We start from the raw sequence: 25,241 nt of genomic DNA on the forward strand, positions 1-25,241 counted from the left end.
GGCAAGTAATGAACGCGTCACCACGCAATCAAACATGGCGGTGCCCACGGGATTGCCGTGAAGAGTCTATAGGACGTGGAGCAATATTTCCTTTTATTAGGTTGCGGGAATGTGGGTAGTGTATGTATACTTGGTTCAGCGCGCGTATGTGAGGAAAAAGCATTGAGCTGCCTAGCACACTTATTTGATACAGCTTTGATGAACCCTTGTGGTACGCGAGCAATGATAGTACGGTACGACGATGATGAACTGGGTAGCAGAAGAAGACTAGTAACGAAAACGCGGAGGACAAGGAGAATTAGTTGTAAAGGTAGTACTAGTTGAAGAAGAAAGTAAGGGCGAGTAATTCGGTGTGCGCAGGCCGCACAGGTGGCAGGCTGTGGCAGGAAGTCCACCGCGCAGCGGAAGCGGCTACGGACGGTGGTCGACGCTCGCCGGAAGAGCAGAGAGTGATCGACAAGTGGTAAATGGCCTTGTACAGCGCTAATAGCACCCGAATATCATTCCAACTTCGTGATCTTGTAGAACACCCAGCTGTGACAGAAAGAAGGAGGTAGAAATGTGTTAAGGAAAAGGGGTTGAGAGCCCTACGGGTCATAAGGTACCTACAGCCGTGTCCCGTTACAACGAAGTCTAATCCTAAATGAAACTACTTTCGTTATAAGCGGTATTTGTTATAATCCTAGACGGCGACATCGAAGGAAAAAAATCGCGATCGGATCTATGCGAAAGTAACTCGAGCTTAATGTTTGCGACAGGCCAGCAAAGTATCTCCTGCCGATTTTGATGGCTTGCCGTGCCGACAGATGACACGTGAACAACGTTTAACTGAGAACGCGCTTCGCACCCCAATATGATCGGTATGATCACACGGTATTGTTACGTTGGCTTGCCGGTTGCGTGCCAGCCAAGCCAAGCCCTCGTCAAAACGCGAATACGCATCCAGAACCTGCCGTGTGAAGTTGCTCTTGCGGAGTATTTGAGATTTTTGCTACCAGAGTACATTTTTTTCGGTTACTAGCGAACAAATGCTTGTTTAGGTGTAAGCACTATAGCCTTCTAGCTCAGATTTTCGGTTTCTCTATAGCCATGGTCAAACGAATTTTACACTTACTGAATTGTATGCAATAATTTGCTATGTCTGTGTTCGTTACATTGAGGTTCGACTAAGCACAAACAGGTATAAACTAGAGAAAGAGGTTAATACGTGGTTAGCGTTCGGCTTTCATTGAACCGGAAGTCCACCGCGCAGCGGAAGCGGCTACGGACGCTTCCAGCGGTGGGCTGCCGCCTACTGCAGGGTTTTCTTTCTTTTTTTTCTTCTTTTTTTTACGGCAGATATTTGTGAGTGTGGGACTCCATTCCAAGGCATAGTCGGTGCCTGTTTGTCATTTCGTTCTCAACTTAGATAAGTGTGCCGCAACTTCAAGAGTAGCCGAGGCCGCCGTTCTTGATTTGCGTGTCATGATTTATAGTGCTGTTTATAACTAAATAAACCTTCGCCAACTACCTTAGCTTTCTATCTTTTTTTATGTCCAGTCTCCCTTTGCTTCTCTTTACAATACCTTCATTAAGAAGCTGTTCTGCACGTTGTCATTGCGCAGTGTCACTATAACCTGCCTGCCTGCCAAACAAACAAACAAATACATCTTCGCCACGGCAACCATGCTGTACTGGCTTTCTTCTCAGGCAACGAATAACAATGCATTGTGCGTCCCAATGCTTTCGGTCTTCTTGATAATGAAGGAAAATTGGTAGTTAATGCGGCTTTGCGTGAACAGTTGCTCAATACTGATGCGTCCATCTGCACGACAGTATACACAACTTAATTTTCTGACGCGCGGTCTGTGACATAATTTATTTGAAACCTTAAGCCTCGTATAGTCGTTCATGAGCTACTTGTATACAAATAAACAAAGAACGTTGGGGCAAGCACTAAGATAACCGAAATTGTATAACAAGGCCAAATTTATAAGCATAGAATAAATTGAAGATTTTTTTCTTAGATAAAAAAATAGGGCAAGATAAAGGCATTCTGCATTGTCGTCAACTACAAAATAAAAGCGAAAGAAACGACTGGTCTGATTGTTCAATTCCTAATAGAAGGTACCTTCCGTTTACCGTAAATAGTTGTATACTTACGCTAGGTATTTTATGCGGTTGAATTACAATGTATACACATGAAACTCAACGCCCAACGTGAACGAAGGATACTCTTCCATGAATGATGGCACATGAGCCGTGTGCTTTGAAAAGGTGAGTTTGAACGGCAGTTCTTTGAGAAGTTCCTCGTAGGTCTCGAGAGCCGATGGACAGCTCACTCCTATGGCCTGAAATTCAATAAGAAAAAAAATTACACACGCGTGAAATTTCTAGCTAGCGGTGTAGAAAGTCAACACAGCAGACTTATGTTCACTAAATATTGAGAGGGCCACCGAAATCTCCAGATTGCCCCAAAAATTGAGGTACACAGACTATTGTGCGAAGTGCTAATGTGTATAATTATGCTAGTGAATTAATTAAGGGAAATGATGAATGACATAAATTTATAGCATTTGTGAATACATTTGCATAGGGCTAGATAATTAGGAAGATTCTACGAACGCAGCGCCATTCAAGGTAAAAAAAATGGTGGCTTACATGGTTGAGGAAAAGTCCATTGACTCTAAGCACAGCGAGTCCCATGGTAACAATTTTTTTGATGAACTCCCAGTGTTCGCCTAGAGAGGTCAAAGAAAAACTATGTATAAGCCCAATGTATACAGCCTCCAGTATGCACCAGCATTTGAGTAATAATGAGGTTTCAAATCATGAATCCGAGGCGTACCTTGTGGTTCAGTGCTGATAGGAATGTCTGTCAGGTCATTGAAAACTACGTCAAACTGTCTCCCTTCGGTAATGTATTCCTTCATCTTCTTCACGCAATCATCTATAATTATCTTTCAAAAAGAAAAGAAAAATTGTTGCACTTCAGTTCAAAGAGAAAGAAAGAAAGAAAGAAAGAAAGAAAGAAAGAAAGAAAGAAAGAAAGAAAAAGAAACAAAAAGAAAGGAAGAGAAAGAAAGAAAGAAAACTACGATTGCTTTGACTGTGACTGATGCAGTTAGAACGTCCAGCATTTGCGACAATAAATACGAGGCATTTATTTCAAATTGCGCACACTTTCATCTCCTTTTGCCTTGCGTGCGCTTCACCTCACTAATACTTAACATGCAAACGAGCCCGCTTTACAGGATACTTCGATGCACTACGAATGTCTGCAAGAACGTGAGCTCGCCTTAATGCTTTCGGTTTATAGCGTACGTTAAAGGCAGTTTTGAGTGATTTAAATTCTGCCTGCCTTTTTGAAGCTCGGGTCGCACGGAAAAGGAAAACGAGAGATGAAGCTAGGGGGGTAGGGGGCGTTGCCTTGGAATGTTGAGGAGTCGTCGTGTTCGTTCTTTTTTTTTTTTTTAATTTAACGTCAAGTTCTAAAACGCCAAAAGGTGCCGCCATTTTCAACTGCACATGCTCGACACAGAGCCTTTGTTTTTGTCTGGCTGTCAAAATACCGCGAGGAAAGGCACCAGTCACGGCAGATTGGAAATAGCTACAACGCCCACACCACGCATCGCACCGGCCCTCTGAACGCTGCTCCTGTGCCACATCGATCGAGTAGGACGACACATTCCTTACGTCACGTACCACCTGTCACAGAAGTTCTCACAAAAATATTATCACGACCACGTTGGAAATACGACTGTGTGGCACTAGCATTGCTCGATGGGGCCGATTTAAGCTTTTTGGTAGCACAGACCTGTACAGGGATATGCGACTTACGAATACCCGGGAAAATGTCACACCATAAGCAGTCTTTCAGAATCGTTCAGAAAGCAGGTTGCGCTAAGAAGTAATCAACAGGGGCCGAATTCTCACCCTGGAGCAATAAGGCGACTCGTGTTCGTCAGGGCAAAGCACCCTTGTCGGCTTCAGCTACTTTGATTGCATATACACATCAGGCTATGATTCATATACAGAGACGCGCAAGCACACTCACCTCGTAATTGGGTCCCTTGAGCGTGTCGAGAACATTGCCGCAAGCCCCTCTAAGATGCTGTCGGCAGGCGCTGATCACCATTTCGTCAATGTGCGGTGTCGTCAAGAATCACATCTTGGAGAAGAGTAATGGGACGTTCAAGTCTCGGGCTTCCTTTACTGACTAACGTACTCTGGAAAGTTTCGTTCACACTAGGATGCTCATAGGAATGATCGTTCACCAAGTATCCTAGCAATAGCGTTATTCTAAAAAAAATAAAGTTGGTGCTACGGGCAGACCACTAAGGTAAAGGCCACTATCTGCTTGGTGACCACAATCTGCTTTGCGGTCTGTCTCTAAGACCAACAGTTCGCGCCAAGGCTGAGTTATAATGGTGTCAGGTAGTCTGAAAGCGGCGTAGTCAGACGATAAATCACGTGCCGCAGCGCCAATAATCTATCCGGACCGCTTCTAAAATGTGCATACGCTCTCTCGAAAGTGGAGTGAGTTTCCTGATTCCTTGCGCGGTCATTATTTTCGGAATTATATGTAATCAAAGACGCAAACGCATCATCGCAAACATTGTTTCGCTTTTGCGTGCGTGCTGATCAAGAGCGCCAGTACTAATGAGCACAAATAAAAGTGGAAAGATGAAAGGATATATCCACCATGGTGACGTATTTGGGTTTTTCCTTGAGCAATTCACATAGAAGGCCACCGTCGCCGCCTCCTAGTATGAGCACCTCTTTGTCCGCGTAGCTGACGCTGGGATACTTCATCAAGCCGTGAGTGTAGTTGATGTCTTTTTCAGCAAGATCTGGAACGTCGAGTGAAACGGAACCCCATGAGTGAAACTCCGTAAGAAGCATTCCCCGCACACATGACTTGTATAGGATTTCGTTATGTTTACAAGAAAAAAAAAGTTGAAGGGAAGGATAATTTACGCACTCGGTATTCATCCCTGTAATACATTTATGATATGCACCCGACTCTTCTTGGAAAGCGTGGTAAATAGCTGTGCGAATTGCACTTCGACAGCGTCGAAAACTGGATATACGTATAAATCAGCACCTCTTGATGAAAACCGCGTCGGGAAGCTACTTATCTTTCTCTGGTAAGGTAAAAAACGCGCTCATGAACAACGCACAATGTCTCGATCTAAATCCAATTTTGCGCACTTTAACAGTGAATTTGGAAAATTTAGCGTTTAGTACTTTTAGTGTTTTAACCGCTTTAAACGCGAATCACATGGAAACTATTTCCGACGTAATTTTAGCATCATGCGTCGGCCCACCTATTTAACGGCATACGTGTAACTACTCATGTGCATAAAACCCAGATGTCTGCTGCCACACTTCTATTAAATGTACATATTGTGTCTAAAGTGTCGTTCTAAAAGTACCGTATAAAAAGTATTCTCGTCCATACATCGACATGTTGCAAGCTGGTATGTATAAGATTACGGCTCGTTCCACAGTACGGAACATAAACAACTTGTACGGCCCGATACCGCAGATGATGCAATGCGTGTAGCATGCTCCATATCACAATATATAGGTTCTAAGTTACCTCCTGTTCTTTTAGTCGGCTACAAACATTTTACTATTCTTACAAGAATAAAACAGTACATACCATCGCACCGAAAGTCGGGTACAGCCAGTATACTGGACATCACTGACAGGCACTTACGATTTGTTTGTATTGATTGTATGATGTTATTTCGGTAAGCTCATCGTTCGAAATGGTTGTCATTCAAGACAGTGTTTCAAGAGTGCATGTTTGTTAGAACTAGTGCTTCAAACAGCCTATACATGCAAGCATTTCTTTCTCTCTATAATCCACGCTCTATGTGTACTTGGCTACATTTACCTACGTTTCCTCTCCCATGAGGCAAGCTAATACTACCGTACATAAAATCAGTAAGAGAATAAACTCATAGCGTTGATAGCATGCGACGTTAGGATCTCTAGCAACGCTCACTTTGAAGATCATCCAGGAGAAGGCAGTTGCCTAGCGTTGGCGAGTGCAGGATCTTGACGTGCTGGTACTTGGACTTCTCCTCAAACACAATCTTGTCAAAGTCGTACTCGAGAATTCTCTCGTCCGAGGTCGTGTAGTAGTTTGGCACAGGAGTTCCTCGCTTGATCAGCGGGATTCTGCAGGATAACAAGACCGTTCCTTCTTAAACAAAGTGCCTTTAAATGTCTTGCTTCTCTAAGGCTTGGACTTGGATACAACGTGCTAAAATTTGGAACAAAAGCAAGCAATGACGTAACGCATGCGCAAGCAGGTATGCATGAAAGCAGGCAAACATGGTTTTCACACCGTTGCGAAAGTCAGTATATCACGATGCTTGGTCATTTATTGGGAATTCGTAGTGGAAAAGACCGTGTTGCAAGAGAATTGGACATGAAAACCTGGATCGATACATGTGAATGTCAGCGCTCTCGGAAAATCAATTATTGTCTCTACATTTAGTAATATTTTCTATTACGTTATAGTCGATATACCTAGACGTTATTTCGGCCATTGTATGTAATGTTGCGTAAGCCAGGCCTCAAACCCGACACATGCCTCTAAAGATTCACGACACGCACAACGTCCGTGCTATGAAGATTACACTGAAAGTTAGCTAGATCATGTCTATTACTATTCGCTGTAGAATGCTTATATCATTAACATTTATTGTAACTGCTGATGATTGGCGGTTAGAGTGTTGTGGTAGTAAAAAAGAAAAGAAAATAATAACTAACTCTATTTGTAAGTACAGGAGCTCATATATTCCACTAGAGCTGAAATTCGGTCTAGTTGGCTATTCATGATCGTTAAATACCATCGCGTAAAAAACAAGGCACGAACGTGAAGCGCTGTGTATGTCTCTTCACGTTCGATCGTCCCTTGCTTTTTACGCGCTGGCATTTGTCGATCATAATATACAGGTATTCCGCGTTTTCTTTAGCAGGCTCTACGACTGCACCTCGCAGATAAAATCGAATTGCGGGTACTGTTATAGTCTTCATATATTTTAAAAGAGCAATTTTTTCAACCAGAATCTCAGATTTTCTTGAAATGATTCTAAATCAACAGCAATGTTGATTGCAGTGATGGCAGTGATGCCCACTCAGTGATGGCAGTGATGCCCGCGGCAGGCAGTGATTCCCACTCCATAATAATTTCGTTTCTGTAATAATTTCGCAGTATAATCACACTGAAATGTATGGATCGTTCTAACGTTGAAGTATATATATATATATATATATATATATATATATATATATATTGCGTGATTGTGTGCAAGTGTGTGCATGTGTGTGCGTGTGGGGGGGGTGGTGGAGAGGGGCTGACGCTGCAGGGTTGCGTTCAATTTTTCGAGAACCATTCTTTGAAATCACATCGCTGCTTTTAATGTGTGACTGTACCACAATCTCAGATATCTTAGCCTCCACTGTTTGCCGGTCGTTATTCTGTTATAACTAAATTAGTAGATTCCGCTGGAAGCTCCAGAGCGGAGTATCTCGCTCCTTCCGTTCGTTCGACACAAAAAAGAAAAAGAAAATAGTTCGTCATTTTATTACACCAAGCTCTGTGACCAACATCAATGCGAGACGTGAAAGGCATTCGTAGACATGCTAGCTGATCTGTCTGACCGATTAAGCGTACTAGTATGCTGAAACCTGACCTGTCGACGTGCTCAATATTAAAAGCACCGATATAGATGCACAGCCTTCGAGCAGAGAGAACATTAACAACCGCGAACAGTATGCGTACAAGTGCTCCAGTAACATACTGTTACTCGAGTTCCTATTTGAGCGATATATGCTCCAACAACTCTCACCCTACTAAATCAATGAAAACCCTTTCGGGCAGCTCCGACAATAATGTCGCAGTGTTGACTTTCCCTGCTTCCTGTGCACCGCGTTGTATGCACAAACGCTATGTACTCGCGTGTGTTCTTCACAAGCCGTGCGTTTGTACTCGCTTCCCATTGACTAAACTATTCCTATACAAAAGGCAAGTAAGCGATTAAGTCAAGGCGAGAAGACAGATTCAAACCATTACTAATGCTGCTGTTAACGCACTACGGACTGTGTGGGACTGGACTGGACTGGACAAACTTTATTTGGGTCCTGCAGGACGCGCTTAGGGCGTAGTGGGCGTCTCCCACGTAGGGACCGACAGGCAATACCTGGCTGGAAAAAACTTTTTTAATATAGTCTCTCAGCCGTACGACAAGGAGACAAGGGAAGAAATGTAAACAGAACGTTTTGCTGTCGTCAAGTTAAACGGACACGAGATCCAGCACGTATTATGAAACGTAGCACTCGTTTGTGCTCAAGAGCGCCCGATAAATGTCATGGGAACCCACGTGAACTGCAGCTAATATAAGTTCCAAACCGTGTTTCGGTCACTCTTGGTTCTACTTATACGCGTACGCTTGAAACTGGAAACGTCGTGGCTGCGAAACGCATTTTTCCGCACTATTCGTCACCTTGAATGAATGATTTAGTGAGGTCATTATGGGGATCGCTCCGATGACAACAAAATAAGACGAAGAATGAGCAATGCAGCGAGCAATAAGCAATAAAGGCTGGTGCCCGCTGCTAAAGGAAACGACAAGCAAAAGTGCTAAAGCACTACTGACGTCATTCAGAATCGGTTTATCGAGCTGGTGGAATATCAAAGCAGGATGCTTTTTTTTCGCGAGCAATTCGGGCTTGTGCGGTTTGTGAATGTGCGAGAAAGCAAATAAGAACGGTAGGGAAAACGAGAGGGACCAAGACTACTGTCCCAGAAAAGAGCTACGGATTAACGCTTTCGCGGTTTGTTCAACTTACGGCCTGGCCTCGCATTGATGTGAACACAGTTCCGACCTGCGTGGCACGAGAGAGACATTGCACGGTATAGGCCCTTGAAGAGAGTAGACGAAAGAAGAATTATAGAAAAAACCACAGACAGATGAGTGCGTGAGCAACAGACATCTGCACGTCTGTTTGAAGAGTGTGTAAAACCCGGAAAATAAAGGTTAGCAGTTGTGCCACCTCGCTTCCTTTAGGTGTTTTCTGCAACCACCGACATTCGGGCACACATTTACAAGTTGGGAGGACTGGTATTACGAGCGCAGCCCCACTTTCTCCCAGAATAGCTTAAACAGTAGGCCAAAGTTTCGCACAGGAATATCTTACATAGGCGAACGTGGAGCCGTAGTTGTATATACGAGTATATATATAATACGCCACCGTGCAGTCATGTTTCCGCAGATTGCTTGTATACTTAAGTATACGCGGTCTCTTCATTTTCTTTAGTACTTTATGCTGGTGACCACCATGCTCGTTGTGATCATGCAAAATGCGTTATGCCCAAAGACGCCGTTTCATAACTGCCCTGCTTCTGACGAGGCTTAGGTTCGTCATGATGCAGCAAAAACGAGGCCTACCTTTGGCATATCGATGGAAACACTATATGAATATGTTGAAGATGTTATTTAAATCTGCACGTTTTCACTATTAGAGACAAAAAGGAAAAAACTTATGGAAAACAAACGCAGGCAATTAAACGAGCGAGACGACAGAACGTATAGCTATATACTACGAATAGAAACACATCCACAAAACTGAAAAAAATCACATTTTTTTTCGCAAGACGATGACAGCTATGATGATTATAACGGGAGTCTTCTTTTATTTTTGCATTTTCAAAATATTTGGGGCGGGTATGTACAGTCGCATGCAGACAGAACTCGTACATGCGTTCACTTGGGGGCGCTTACCTTTCAATACGAGTTTTGATGCTTTCTTTTATTTTCAGTTTGAGCTCTTCCATGACCTTGAAAGTTTAGGACAAGAGACAAAACGCACACCCGCTCTCAGCTCTGCCACAGGCATATCCGAAAGAAAAAAACACGATAGACGAGCCACTTTTAGTTTACTTTAGCTTTAACGTTTTGCTTTAGGAAAGCGATTTCCGAAGCACCACATGAACTTTCTACGTAGTCGTAGGCTATGTAGTTAGTTAGGCATTTATTAGCTAAAACACGCACATCTATAGGACATGATTTGATGATATGCAGCTTCCCAGGTTGTGTGCTTTTAGGAGTCAATGGCTAGGTCCTGAAATCGGGACTATGTGATAACAAGCTTCTCTTTTCATACGAAGCGCGCGTTCTTCTTGCGAATCTCGTAAAACTCGCATACAGATGGGCCCATTTGGAAGATCGGCAAGTCACAGCCATCATCTCTCCTCTAATTGAGCAGAATGTACGTAGCTAGGATGTCACGATGAAGATGACTTTGCTGACAACCAATTTATTTCGTTGTTTTTTCTTTGTTTCAAACGCCGCAGTTTGGAATTATGAAGACACTTTGTATGTAGTCTCTATATTGGTGTCTGAAACTTTCCGAGTACGTGGATATGATTCCTCTGGTTTGCTTGTATACCGGTAGATAGTTGAGCCCTTCGGACCAAAGAGGAACGTGTCACATTGCTTTCAGCATTGAATAAGCGAGAATACCAACTAGATGTCTTTACTTGCGAAGAACAGGTGGCCTGTCAAAGGTCACAATCTGTCGACAGCACTGTGCTGAATATAACTTACGGTGAACAGCAGTAGAATTTTCCAACGCGTGAATTTTTACCGATTTGCCGCGATATAAATCTTTCAAAACGCATGGATGTGGTCAGATGATCCAGCGACCATTTGATAAAGCCAGCCTTGTACTATGTGGGACTTGCAGCGCTAAAAACTACATTGTAATGACATTGTATTTACATTGTGTTGACATTGTATTGACATTACATTGACATTGTATTGACATTGTGTTGACATTGTGTTGACACGGTATTCTGTATTGAAAGGTTAGTGACGATTACATTAAGAGAAAAAGCAATGACCGACGCACCTGGTTGGTGAGAGGAGAATCAGGATTCGCGTCTTCTATGGTCACTGTTAAGAAGCCGTTAGAATAAACCGTGATGAGGCAGGACAATCTGAAAAGGAAACAAGCCGCATTTCAGGCCCCACATTTAAACGTACCACTGGCCGTTAGCGTTCAGGAAGTGATTGCAGCTGGCGTTGAGGTAATGCTTTGCTGCACAATTCATAACGGCCCCACACATTTTTTCAATATTGAACAAACAGCACTGCAGAAGCGCACTACCAAAAAAGGACATAATAATGCTTATTTTGGTATCGTTATTTTTAGGAATTGCATGGTTGTGTTTTGCGTTTTTGCTGTGCTGGTAAAGAGGAGTCCCCGCAGGATCGACATGATTGCACTCATGAAAAGCATTCACATTTATTGTGCTTGTGTGGCATGTAAGCAGTACCCGTCCACAAGATTGACAAACCAAATAAAGGAGCGCGACGGCACATTGAGTGGCGCTCTGCTCCCATAGTATTAAAAGGACAGTATACAGACTACCCATACACTCCTTCCAGGCTGTTTTCCATTCTTATAGACGTGTCTATAGAAGCCTATATATGGCCTATATAAAAAAGCTCGATAATCAATCTATTTGCCTTTATCTATCGTTGTATATGGAGTCCCGAACTGGGTTGTTCACAGAAGTTTTTTAGACTTTAGTGTGAAAAAGAAACATAAGGTCATAAGTCCACAGGCTGTCATTAGTCAACTTATCAGCTTAGCAGAAATTAAGTGTCGTGCTGTGTAAGTTTTGGAGACGATATGCAACAAATAACGTGGTTCAAAGTCAGAGTCAATTGTTTCACTCCAATTTACCCGTTTTTCATGTCTTTCGTTATGTATTGCTTTACCAACCATGCAAGTCAAACTGACACTATTTTACTGTAACTACATCTTTACTCAGCAGACCATCAGGTTCTACTGATGACGTTGGGAATGCGCGCATGTGCAACCGGGACTACGCCTTACCCCGCCGACTCGGCCGTGTAGAGATAAATGTGCGAGCCGGCCGTGGCCAGTTCGTGCTTCCGCACCAGGCCCAAAGTGGACAACACGTCCTCCACAGATTTCACAGCTGTGGATCTTCGTTCTGCGTGAACGCATAAATGTTAGTGCGTACGTGTCCTCTTCGAAGTATTTTTTGCGAAATGAAGCATTTTTGCTTAGAAGTTTCTGAACTGTTGAACACCAAATAAAATGAGCATGACATAATAAGATCTTTCAGAGAATAGTGAGTATTTGTTACCCTTATCATTTACAAAGTAAGTTTCACGAAACTGTTCTTACGAAGTTCGAGCTTACAGAATCACTGCATAGGTCACGAGACATTAAAAGCTGTAGGGCAAGCAATAGAAGTTAAAAAGTAAACAAGTGTTTTAAATCGTTCCAATATGATGACATGGCAAAATAAGTCGGGTATGTGCATCGTAAGCATAAAAAGGAAAACATGTTGTTGTTTTTTTCAGGCAAGGTTCTAGCCTATTAAATTCAAAAGGTTGTCTTACTTGGGCTTTCGACGGCGCTTTTATCCAGCCACACATCCATCATTGCCGTACGAACAGTCATTGTGGTCACTGTATCTGAAATTTAAAAAAAAATCAAATGAAACAAATGTTATTTAATACAGAAGGCAAGAATGTACCAAGGAACAGATACGCCCATTCAATTCCCATCTGGTCCAACAGTTCGGAGATAATGTGTGGGAGCGGGCTAGTTGGTAATTTGGGTTCAAAACTGTTTGTTCGGAGGTGTTTAAAGCATTGCAAGTTATTTTAATGAACGTGCTGGACATCCATAGAAACTGCAATACCCTGTTGCTCACACCCAACAAAATGCGCTCTTTGACACATGATATTTTGTTCCACAATATAGTTACATTGTAATTTTATGTTGTTTTACCTCGTTCGTGATTAGTCCCTGACTTCTGAATGTGACGAAACTCTTCACACATTCGCTGTTGCGAATAAAAAATATTTTTGTAAAACAGTTTTGATAAAGGCTTTGCACTTTATACACGTACTTTGTGACTCAAGTAACGAATAAACAGCGTCGGTTATGAGTTCGATTACTTTTGGCGTTTAAGAGATTTATGGTCACAGAGTCCCCACTGCTAGGCATAATGAGTACAGCATTATTGTTTGTTTTGTTCATCGTGACAAGAATAATGACATTCTTGCTAAATCAAAGAAAGCAAGAACTGACACTGAAATGCTCGGATGTGACAAGTCTCATCCCGTGTTCATCAATAAACACTTGACGCAAGCAGCTGCTCGAGGCTGCCATTAGGAAGAAAAGAGTTAACTAGAAATTTGTGTGGACAGCCGGTGGGAAAGTTTTCGTTTGACAAAATTAAACATCACCAGTCGTTCGTCTAATCTGTTTGGACGATGTTGATAAAATGGGCGAATGAATGCCTCGTTTCTTGTCGAACACAAGTGCATGTACTAAACCCACCACATATAGCTAGCCCCGGCTATAGCTCTTGTGCTTATCATGATTACGATTCATTTAATGCTACTGTCTCCAATTTAAATCCTAATAAGTTTGTTAGTTATCCATGTAAACACACAAAGTATTAAAAATAAACGCGATAACCTACATGAATTGCTTGAAATTTAGAAATCAAAATTCGATATGTTGCCGTTTACTGAGACATGGCCAACGCAGTGTGAAAATCCACCCCAATTTGATGATATACCAAGGCATAACACGAACTAGTGGGCGCGGTGGCGTCGTCGCTATGTATCTTCGAAAACACCACCAGTAACTGTCATTTCAAATCTTATCATTACTAATGAATATGTAGAATGTCTTACAATATGTTTGAAATCGTTTTACGTATGTGATATATAGGCCTCCTTTTAGCAATAAGACTTCATTTCTTGAATTTATAAATGAACTACTAAATTACTTGAATAACGCTAGTTCAAGGTTTCTTATAATGAGTCACTTGAACATTAACACGTTAGGAAATGACACTAATGCACAATAAATTAAAAGCATAATAGATACGTATGCCTGTGAAAATCTTTTCAATTTAGCCACTCGTATTACGGCAGATAGTGCGACGCTGTATAGATGTCATCATGAACGCGCCTTACCCAAATGTTTTTGCTGGTCTCTTATCACTGGACATAAGTGACCATCTACGTACGTTTTGTTTCTTGCCGATGAAGAAAGATAAAAGTATAAGAATGGGTGTGTCTTCATATAGGGATTTCAGCCCAAATTCTTTAGAACTCCTGCGCTCTCTTATCGAGAAGACAAACTGGCAAACGATAATATTGCAAAGCGATGTAAATTAAGCATATAACATTTTTTGTGCCAGTTTCATGCACTGCAACGAGCTGGCCTTTCCTATAAAGATTAGAAATAAACAAAGTTCCAAGAATAAGATTAGAAAACTGTGGATCACGCGCCTACGTTTTAATAAGATTGCGGTCACATGTATCATTATTTTGTTAAGACACGGCATCTGCAGCAATTTGCTGAGTTTAAACAATACCACAAAAAGCTTAATGCTGAACCTAAACATGCAAAAGTATATTACTATGTGAATTTATTATCTGGAATATCAACCGCCAAAAGTAAATTTTGGCAGGCAATTAACAATCTCGCCAAATGAAAGAATGATGCCGCGCCCATACTTGTATGTTCGACTCGAGGTATCTTAAACGACGAGGAAGCTGCTACTGTACTAAACTATCTTCATTCGTAGCGGAGAGTACACGCCTTCCGTTCACAATGAGCACGCACGCACGCACACGCACACGCACACACACACACACACACACACACACACACACACACACACACACACACACACACACACACACACACACACACATATATATGCCCATAAGAAAAGCACCACTATTAATTCCATTTTATTTTCACCAACATCGGAGCACGAAGTGTCAGATATCATACGTAACCTAAAAAAATAACGCTGCTGCAGGATACGATATCAAACTAACTGCCGTGAAACACGTAATGGACATAATCTCCAGCCCTCTGTCTCATATTGCTAATTGTATGCTTGAATGCATGTGGCGTATTCCCGGAAACGCTTAAGCTAGCTAGAGTGTGTCCAGTACACAATGGTGGTACTGATTACACTTTTAACAATTACCGACCCATATCAATATTACCGGTAATGTCAAATTTTTTGAGGCAATCATAAACGTCCGCCTTGAAAATTTTGTCCGAAAGTACTCCATTGTATGAGTTGTACTAATTATGTACGAGTTTAGAAAGGAAAGATCCTGTGAAGATTCATTACTCTCTATTAAACATGAAATAATGAATAACACTGAACAAAGGTTATACACCGCTGTTCTCTGCTTAGATCTAGGGAAAGCTTTCGATTCTGTAAACCATACCATTTTGTTGACCAAGATTTATAATTATGAGATAACAGGGACAGTATATGACTTAATTCGCAGTTATTTGCAAGCAGGCATCAGTACGTATCAATTAACAATTGCAAATATCCGAAATTAAAGATATTACAAGGTGTCCCACAAGGCTCTATACTTGTACCCCTGTTATTTAACCTATGCATCAATTATCTTTCTTACATACAAAATTCTCAAAGTTTAATCATGTATCCTGATGACACAAATGTGTTTTTCGCAGACAAGTCATTGCAAGCGTTGCAGATTTCAATAAATAATTTATTAAATCTACTGTTTACATGGTTACACAGAAACAACTAGCAGTTAAATGTCAAGAAAACTAAATATAGAATATTTAACGATTAACCAATTAACGAACCGGTGAAGTTTAAGTTAACAATATGATTTCGATACGTGCAAATAGAAGAAGTAGAGGCTCAAACGTTTCTGAATATCTATAGTTTAAAGGTAATATGTCCTGGAAGACACATGTGGAGAAATTGTCTGCCGAACTTAGCAACATCACGTGATGCTTGAACAGAATCAGGGATCTTATTCCACTTTTGCTTAAAACGGTATTATATAACTCCATATTTTATTCACGACTTACATATTTTCTGCTTGTACCTGTATGGGGTACGACATATTCCTAAAATTATCCACAATTGATAGTTTTACAAGAAAGAGTCCTTAGATACTTCGAAAACTACAGGGGTAGGCTTCAAGATTTGAGAACGCATACTCCATTAAACACACTATGCTCAAAGCGAACCAGATATACTATAATGGGTTATTGTAACATAGTAAAACTAACAAACTGTATGCATAAAAATCATCTGAATCAAAATCTCACCATTGACTGCGCAATGAAACTAGGAAAATTCCAAAGTCTAGAACAATTTATGGCAGACAGCATTTGAATTACCAGGTCCATCAATGATTAAATCACCTAAATTAAGTTCATTACAGTAATTTATCTAAGAAATTTATGAAAATGCACATTATAGAACATGAAATGCAATATATATATATATATATATATATATATATATATAAACATTTATGTTGTAACACGCTCGTAGAGTTGTTTTGGAATTTAATAATACAATTCATTTATTTATTTAGAATCCCTGACTCGGGGAATCATATCTACAGATTCGTAGTCAATGTGTATTATTATTGTATAATGTATGTATTCTTTTGTATTTCACGCTACTAATCTGTTCAATTTGCATAATATATTTACCTCCATACTGCCCATGTAGCATTGATTTGATATGATGTGACCAATGTATTCCATAATCCATATTATTTATATGCCTGTACCACAGTGCTTAATGCCAACAGAAGTCGGAGCCCTATATATGTCAGGCCTTTATAGCCTTTTGCTCCTTCTCCCGTTTCTGTGATAGAAGCAAATAAAACTCAACCTCATGGTCTAAGAAAAATATACGGGATTTGTCTATGAACATTTTGCCGACTTTACTGACAGATGTCTATAGGCTTTTACGCGGTTCGTCGAAATAACTTTGTTTAGTAAGGGTAGTCACAATCGTCGGGTTTTCTCTGGCTGTATAACAGAGCACATTCACAGGTCCACCAGTGCAAAATGAAGCGAAACAGGGCGTTGCGTGATTGCGTACGAATGGCAGAGTACTGTGGGTGTTCTGTACGTATACAGAGATCAAGACCCTCGTATGAAACGCGGTCCTAACGATCGAAGCAGCTGCCAGAGCATGAGGCAACTGACAGGGCGAAAAGAGACAAGGCATCTCGTAAATTTAGCCGCGCATGGTGACATTCGGCCGGTTTTGTACCACGTGTTATCACTAATGTCGCCAGCGCAGTCTGGAGCACGCGGCTCTCGCGTTCTGTAGAAAAGTGTCTTGACCTCTGCGCTGTACCGGGCCCAAACAAACCCACGAGCTAGAAAATACGACAACGCTGAAAGAACGCATGAAAATCTACGTCGGCGAGAGGTGTTACGGGACCCCTTTAGCTTACATTCACTCGGCCGAAGTCACGGAGCAAGAAACCTTTAGGAGTAGAAACTCCGCCAGTTGCGGCGACCAGATAATGTCACAAGCCCGCGGAGCCACTATCTTGCTGGCGGCACTTGGCGGCCGAGAAAGAAATTACCGCCGTCTTGGTTGCCAAGGCAACCGGTCACGTGTGTTTCTCTCTTTCGCGGCCGCGCGCGTTGCTCCCGTTCGGCCGCGCGCCTCACAACTTCTACTGAGGGCACTCACGCATCCCACCTGCATCCCATCTTAGGCTAGCAATTTCCGAACAAGGGTACACTGCACGTATCAGCGCTGTTAGTATTACGGCCCTCGAACAGACATCGACAAGAACAGTTACTGTTTGACTTAAAGGCCCACAAAAACAACGCTACGGCGTGCACGCTGAAGCGAACGCCGAACGCCTGTGTCGTCTACTTTGAGCGCGGGAGACACGGGCGCCGCCGAAGAGAACGCGCCCGAGCGGCACCACCGATCCGCCGGGCTGCTGCTTGTATGACGTGCCGCAAGGCGCCGCCACTGCATGCGCCCCCGTCGGCGCATAATAATGTGACGTTATCTGGTCGCACGCGAGCGCCCGCGCTGACGGGAGTTTCTACTCCTAAATAATCTTCCTCCGTGGCCGAAGTCAATTCACACAAACATGACCGTTTACTCGACAAGACAACGCTACGTAGACGAAAGGTCTATACTGACAGCGTTCAGCGACATCGCTGTAAACGCCAAGGCGACGCTAACGCCAGAACTCGCGTGACCTGTGCGTCGCTCCGTCGCGACGTTTTCACGAGCCTTTCAAGCGCTCCCCCGCCGAACGATCGCGCACCACGAACCGTAGGTCACGACGGAGAGGTCACGAAACCAAACACAATAAGAGCCAAATCCACAGCCAGGAAAATACAAAAACTAAACGACGGCAAGCGTAGGAAAGAAAGGCCGAGGAAAGAGAACAAGAGCTAACCGGAACCAAAGGAGTCGACGGGAACCAGAAGCTACGAATGCTGTTCACGTACATAAACGAAAAGAAGCTGTCCTATAGCATCGGTAAAACGCGGCTTCCTACCTAGAGACCGTCACAAGAATAACGGCGGCGGGGCCATCGGCAGGCACGACATCCTTTAGTGCAGTTCCTACAAATAGCAGCGCACGCCATTCGTGAGTTATCATCGCTGAGCACGACAGCACTGCCATCAAGATTAAAAAACACAAAAAAATCACGGCGTATGTTAATGCCGCCGAGGTATCTGAAGGGGAGGGGACAGAGAAAAGCAGAAGGCAGGGAGGTTAACCAGAATAAGGTCCTGTTGGCTACCCTACGCCGAGGGAAGGGGAAAGGGGAACACAAAGATGACAGGAAGCTGAAGCATCGTATAGCAGGGTCTCTGAAGTTTCACACAGCTCCACTAGCAGCGTGGGGCAAATCACCGCACTTAATGTACCTCAGGGTTCATACCTTGAGCTACATGTACTTTGGCCATGGACCAGTGTTGCCTGTGCGTCCCACACTATGAAGGCGCGCTTAACATTTTTGTGAGACTCTCTGCACTAATATCGCACGTTGTGGTATGTTTGTGTCACGCTAGCGTATTTCGTGTGCACTGTGTGTATTATTTCATTTATTGTCGCATTCATTTGGAGTAGCTTGCTAGGCGTTGCGCCGGGAAAACATCTACAGCTTTCATATATATATATATATATATATATATATATATATATATATATAGGGTGTTTCATTTTACCTGCACCAATTTTGTAATGATTGCCTGTGGCAAATAGCACAGTTATAATCCTTGATCGAAGCTACTCGATGAGGCGGCCGTTACTTCCACGAGAAATCAAAACGCCTAATTGAATAATGAACATAATTACGCTAATTAACTTCTTAATTCATTGTTTTACGGCACATTTTTCAACCTACGAATTATAGCCGCTGAGTTCACAAGGCGATTATCCACTTGAAAGGAATTTCTCATTCTCTCCCTATTTTTCTCTTTCTGTTCCCCCTTTCCCTTACCCCTAGAGCAGGGAAGCAAACCAGACGCTCTTCTGGTTGACCTCCCTGCCTTTCCTCTCCTTGCTCTCTCTCTTCAGGAGAGAACCAGTTTCGAGATATTAATTTTCAAAGTGTCCGACGAAATGCATGGGCGTTCCAGTTAACTTTATGCTTCAATGCATAAAACAGCGTTTCCCTCAAAAAGTTAACTGGAACGCCTTGCAAATTGAGTACAAGTGTAATAAACATTTTCAATTGACATGCAGTAGCAACACAAGTACTACCGCAGTGGTCAAAATTCTGCTGCTTTCGGATCAATCACATGAAATTGACAGGAAAAGAAAATGCCGCTATACTTTCGTGAACTCCAGTGCGACTTTATATGTCGAAGATCGAGCCTTGCTTCAGTGCGTGCGTTATTACTATACTGGCACGCCAGTGCATCTGAATGCTATACTAGATGACAACTGCCAATCAAGACTTCTGCTCCGCCCGTGCATCTGAAGACAGCTGTGACAGTGTTTTCGAAGGCGAACGACAAACAAGCGAATAGGGACGCAAGTAAACAGCACGCATTTTCAAGGTCTGTGCAGACGAGCTGGAACCTTCGAAGGCCCTGCAGCAAACGTTTGTCTTCTGAGGCGAGCGACCATGGAATTATTGTATGCTAACACAAAAGCTTTTTACAGCACAGTGTTTATAATGTAAAGTGGGAAAAATCACTAAGAACAGCAACTTCATAAAACGTCAACATATATGAGAAGAAAAATTCATTTTCTTACTACATATATTTTTTTGTATTGTTGTTTCTGCTAAGTGGGAAGGAGCAGCCGTCACCATTACAGTGTTGATTATATTTCTTTCATTTATTTTCATCTCAATAAAAAACATTTTCCTTATGTTCACCTATGCGCCATTTTGAGGAAACGCCAAGTGAGCAACTACCACTACTACTGTGATGTCTTAAGACCTACAAGACCGAGAGAAGGGAAGTAATGAAAGGTTTAGCGCAGGCTATTTGCCTCCACAAGAAGTTGCGGAGTGCGCGTGCAGTATTTTTTTTACTAAGATTGTACGCATCCACTGGCAATCACGAGGCTGAAAAAAAAAAGATGAATAAGTACGCATGAGCCAGCAAAAGTATTTTCGAATCATGTACGTTTGTGTACTCAATATTCATTGTCAAGTGTGGCTCTTCTTCTTGTAGAAAATACATATTCCAGAGAAATGGCTCTGTGACGCGCAGAACCCCGCGAATGTGTTGTGTTTCGCTTCGTTTCGTGTTTTGTCTTCCAAGCAGCGCACGTCAACACGAATGTACCTTGCAATCGTCCGCACAGGAGTTCTACAGGACTTGCTTTTGGACCGGAACATCAGTGCGACAAGACCGACCTTGTTTTGAACCAAGAGCCACGGATTACTCAAAGTTAGTAAGGCCAGACCGACATACGAAATTTCTACGAGTGCTACCAGTCAACCAAAGCAACAATGCGCATCAACTTAGCATGCACACATGCTTGCTCAATGAAAGCATTCCTAGTATTCTTGAAAACTACAGGACTTAATGGACACTCAGTGAACAACTTTATTCCGCACGTACATGCGTGTCCATGGATGTTAGTGTCACCTGTGTGTTCATTATGTATGCATAATATTCCTCATCTAACACCTAGCTGAAGTAGCTTCCAAGGCCGCCAGCCAGGCAAGCATATCTAGTTTTCCCTTAAAGTTAGCGTCGCCAAACCAAACTATTCGGAAAAGTCGATTTCGCCCAGAGGCAGGGTGCTGAGCCGTATCTCTGGAAAGACTTAGATGACGTGTTCGACGAGTGAAGCCAAGATGTCAGAATATTTTCCCATTTGTCTACAGGTATTAAATAGTAACAAAAAAAACATATCAAGACACTAATTCTCCGTCAAGTAAGGACGTTTTACATCTCCGCCCCTTTTACTGACGTTGAACGCTTTAGCCTGCCATCTTGGTATCATTCTGTCCTTTAAATAATTTGTTGAATCGTTTAGATTTACATATTCTGAACCACAGAATGCTCCTAAATATAAAAAAAATAATAAAAGACGTGTGGATAGTCCACGCAGTAAAATTAAGAAATTGCGTTTACCCCCAACGTCACAGTAACGGCATTATTTTGCACAAAAACACCAAGAAACGTGTCCAAAGAGCTCAGCTCTCATGGCAACGTCTGCAGGTGCTCGACACTTGCTTTTACTGTGGCCCGGAATACGGGCGATCAGACTTGGGATTTTAAGAAAGACTGCACTAAAGCTAGACGTAACTGCTAACTGCGCCCGTTGGGTGACGGACTACAAGTTTGCAGAAACATTGCTGCAGCTCATGCACGCTGCAGAGTATACAAGCTTTTATAGCAAAGCTTTCTTTGTGAACTCTCCCGGACTCTGCTGATCATCGTTGCTGGGTGATGCTGGTTGCTGCCGCTGCCATGCCGAATAGCTCACACCTAAACACCAGCGTGCTACTTTGTTCAGTGCACAGTTGAGTTCCAATTCGGTCACTTCAATATTTAACCACTTTGTACAATATACAGTCGTCGGCAAATCGCCTGATATTTGCATTAATACCGTTGGTCAGTTCATTCAAAAACAACAAAAATAAAAAATAAATTTAAAATTGACGAAGAAACTCCTGTGGGAGTTGTCTAAGTATGCGTGAACATTGTGCCACTTGCTCAGCTCCATGCAGCCCGGTGTCATTATCAACGTTGTGAAACTTGATTCGATCGGTATAAACGATAGCGCGGCGGCGACACGAACTGCTGCCGACGGCGTCGCAAGGTGAATTGATGAGCCAAGTAAACTACTGCCGGTGGCGGCGCCAGGTCCGCTGATGACGTTGCGATCAATATAAGCCTGTATCGCTCTTTAGCGCCTTATCCATCCGCATCGAACCATTATCAACCGTGATCAGCCGTTTTTGGGCGGCGGCTGCGTATGGCGCGGCCGCGCGGGCCCTTATCGTGAAAGTGATCTGCGATGGGAACACACTGCGGCGCGTGCTGATTGATAGCTTCGTGCGCGCTGTGTTCTCGCCGCTTATAGTTTGGCTTAGTTCGCATTGATGCGAGACGCGCAGGCCACTATCTTGAAAGCGATCTACAATAGGGGAAGAGTGCGCGGCGAGTGCTGATAGCTTCGTGAGCGTTGTGTTCTCGCCGTTAAGTTCGCGTTGAAGCGAGAGGCAGTACGAAGGTGAATTCGCTCGCTGTAGCGGGCGCTATCTTGGAAAGCGATCGTCTTACGGGACGGACGGACGGTTTTTATCGTTGGGTAAGCATAGAAATGCTTACGCATTTGAAAAAAAAAAGAATTATGTGCTCGATAGTGGAATCGAACCTCGCTAGTCCAGCACAGCAGCCCTAACCTAACCAGTGATCTAACCACTAGGCCACAATCACAAGTATGCTTACACCGTGCCAACGCCAATTAGCTCTTCGAGGTGATCGCAGCGTGCGTCACATTGCTTAGCCCGGATTCGCGAGAGCACAAGCGCGCCAGTTTTCTTTGCGTCAAAGACGCGGGAATGAAATCGGTAACTTATAGCATTTGATCAACCGCTTCTCTTCAGATAGATTCCAAGATGTGCGTTGTATCTGGATGATTGTATTCAATTTTCTTTTATCACCCGTATGTCTTGCGACTAATCGTCCCTCCTCCTGCCCCCCCACCCCCCCCCCCCCACCCCGCCCCCACTAAAAAAATGAAACGGAAGAAAATAATACATAAAAAACGTGAACGGGCTTTCACCGAAAGAACCGAAAAAAATTCAACTGCGCCGCTCATACAGGAAGAGACCACCGCGAATACCTTCACACGGCACTACGTCCCAGCCGTCGCGACTTCCCGCAGAATACCGCGTCCTGGTGCTGCAGCCTCATCTTTTCTCCTGGCGAAATCAATCGATGCTCCACGGAACCGACCCGCAGACCCACCGACCGTGCGGCCGCGTACTCCAGTAGCGCTCGTCTCATTGAAAGGCTCACGCCATTCGGCTCACGCACGAACGGAATGTATTTGGCGAGTTTACATTCCAGTGTAAAGCCCGTCATTTTTCCCGGTTTCCCAGGTTTAGAGATTTTAAGGCTACAGCCGAATAGCCAGTGAAGCTAAAAGAGAAGCCGCTTCTTGCTTGCTTCTTGCGGTGTATCACATCACGTTGGGATGAAATGTCTGAGTTAGAGAAGGAAACGCGGCGGGCGCGTAATTCCGCTTCATAAATTATGTATTCGAAATAGTAAAGCGAACGGCAATATTTTACACGAACGAGAGATGTGCTTTTTGGTCATAACTCTCCCAAGGCGAGTGAAACCGTCGATCAAGCCAATGTTTTACAGTTAATTCATTGTTGCTGTATTCTCCGGCATAAATGCTACCGGGTTTACAGTGCTTTGTGTGTGTCTGGCCTACCATAGCTACACAGAAGTCTCCATAAGCGCACTCTCGGTGAAAAACCCTGAGCATGACTAACGAGTAAGCAATCAGCATCATAGCCTGCTAGCACGCGCTTTTTCTTCTTTCTTTTTTTCTTTCCCCCTTTTCAGATTTCACTCAGTCTTTAGACACAGCTTCGGAAAGAACAGCCCCTTACCTTAGCCGAATGCCCCAGGATTTGGCGCCACTCGGGACAGGAAGCACCGAAGGCGTTCGCTGATGCTTTTGCGTCTGCTGCCGTGATGATCTGCATGAAACGGTCAGTGACGTCGGTTCTGCGTGAAGCCCGGCTCTTTCGTCACCGCGGTCGCCGGAGGCCCGGCGTCGTTGCTCTTGGGCGCTACTCTTCGGGAAAGCAGCTGCTTGCGAGCGCTGGCTTTGAGGGGCCAGCTGATCTTGCGGCCGCCTTGGTCGTCGACTCTCGATGTTCCGGGCGTCCTAGTCCTGTGGGCGGGGCTAGCCAGGTTCGGCAGGGAGCAGAGCAGGACGGCTTGCATCGCGGCAGCGCGACAGTGCGGCCGATGATGCAGGAGCGGCGAGCGGCGCTCTCGCTGCTACTGCGTTCGACGAGCAGTGCGCATGCGCGGGATCATTGAACGGTTCGTCTTCGCGCCGCCGCCAGACCGTACCAGACTACGCTTGTGTGGGCGCGCGACGAGAAAGAGGAAGCAGCGTCGCCTGAACTTCGCGCTGCCGCGGCAGTGTCATTTGTTTGTGTGGGCGAGCTAGTAGTGCGCATCTTTCGACCTTTCCATCCGTTGTTTCGAACATACTGGTACTCCTTCCGGCGAGCTGGCGTTGGTTGCTTTTCTTGCTTCCTCTGGTCCCACAGCGGCGCCTTTCCGGTTTCTTTCGCTTGTCTTTCCTTTGTGTACGCGTTTCTCTTGTACCACAATAATTTTTTTTTCCCTCGAAGTCCGCGTGTCTTCGTGTTATGTTCTTTGTGAAATGAGATGATGTCGCGTCAGGTCGGAATAATGTGTTTCAGAAGATTGAGGAAGCCCCATTTGGGGAAGGGGGGTATAGGGCTGAAAATGGCCGAGCAATGCGAATCTCTAGTGACTTAATTGAGTGTCTCCTAAAGATTAAGCCTGTGGCTGGGTCCTCTCGAAGGATACAATCGTCTTGGTCCGGTGCTTGTCGCGCCAAGACCAGCGCACTCCCGCCACGAGGCGACGCCCCCCCCCCCCCTCCCCCCCCCCCCATATGGTTAAAAGAAGCTTAAAACATATCTCAGACCAGTCTACTCCGCTTTATGTTTTAATTATACCATGCTTTCTTCTCGGTTCTAAGTAGTACTTATACCTTTCTTCGAACAAGGCTGTCAAAAAATTTGCTTACTTCATTCGAGACTTTTTAAAGAGATCCGGCTTTCACCCTCTTTCATCGTCATCGTAAGATAATTGTTAGTACTCAGAACCTACTTGATTCGGTA

At 43.7% G+C, this 25,241-nt stretch overlaps 1 protein-coding gene across 2 annotated transcripts; it reads right to left on the minus strand.

Annotated features, from left to right (window-relative positions):
- Nucleotides 1-90: 90 nt before the first annotated feature.
- LOC119461286 (spermine synthase) lies at nt 91-24,363 on the minus strand. 2 transcript variants are annotated; one of them, XM_049672353.1, is made up of 13 exons: nt 23,964-24,363; nt 12,441-12,515; nt 11,905-12,025; nt 10,912-10,999; nt 9,783-9,838; nt 8,851-8,886; nt 5,996-6,171; nt 4,676-4,832; nt 4,037-4,124; nt 2,828-2,939; nt 2,641-2,720; nt 2,215-2,330; nt 91-534 (listed from the first exon to the last, which is right to left on the minus strand). In XM_049672353.1, the coding sequence occupies exons 2-13, from the start codon at nt 12,499-12,501 to the stop codon at nt 501-503; spliced, it is 1,125 nt and encodes a 374-aa protein (XP_049528310.1). In that variant the 5' UTR covers nt 12,502-12,515; nt 23,964-24,363; the 3' UTR covers nt 91-500. The 2 variants fall into 2 exon arrangements, with proteins under 2 accessions (XP_049528310.1, XP_049528311.1); XM_049672354.1 differs by lacking the exon at nt 8,851-8,886.
- Nucleotides 24,364-25,241: the final 878 nt, after the last annotated feature.

Source organism: Dermacentor silvarum, chromosome 8 (assembly GCF_013339745.2).
Source record: "Dermacentor silvarum isolate Dsil-2018 chromosome 8, BIME_Dsil_1.4, whole genome shotgun sequence".
NCBI classification, from domain to species: domain Eukaryota; kingdom Metazoa; phylum Arthropoda; class Arachnida; order Ixodida; family Ixodidae; genus Dermacentor; species Dermacentor silvarum.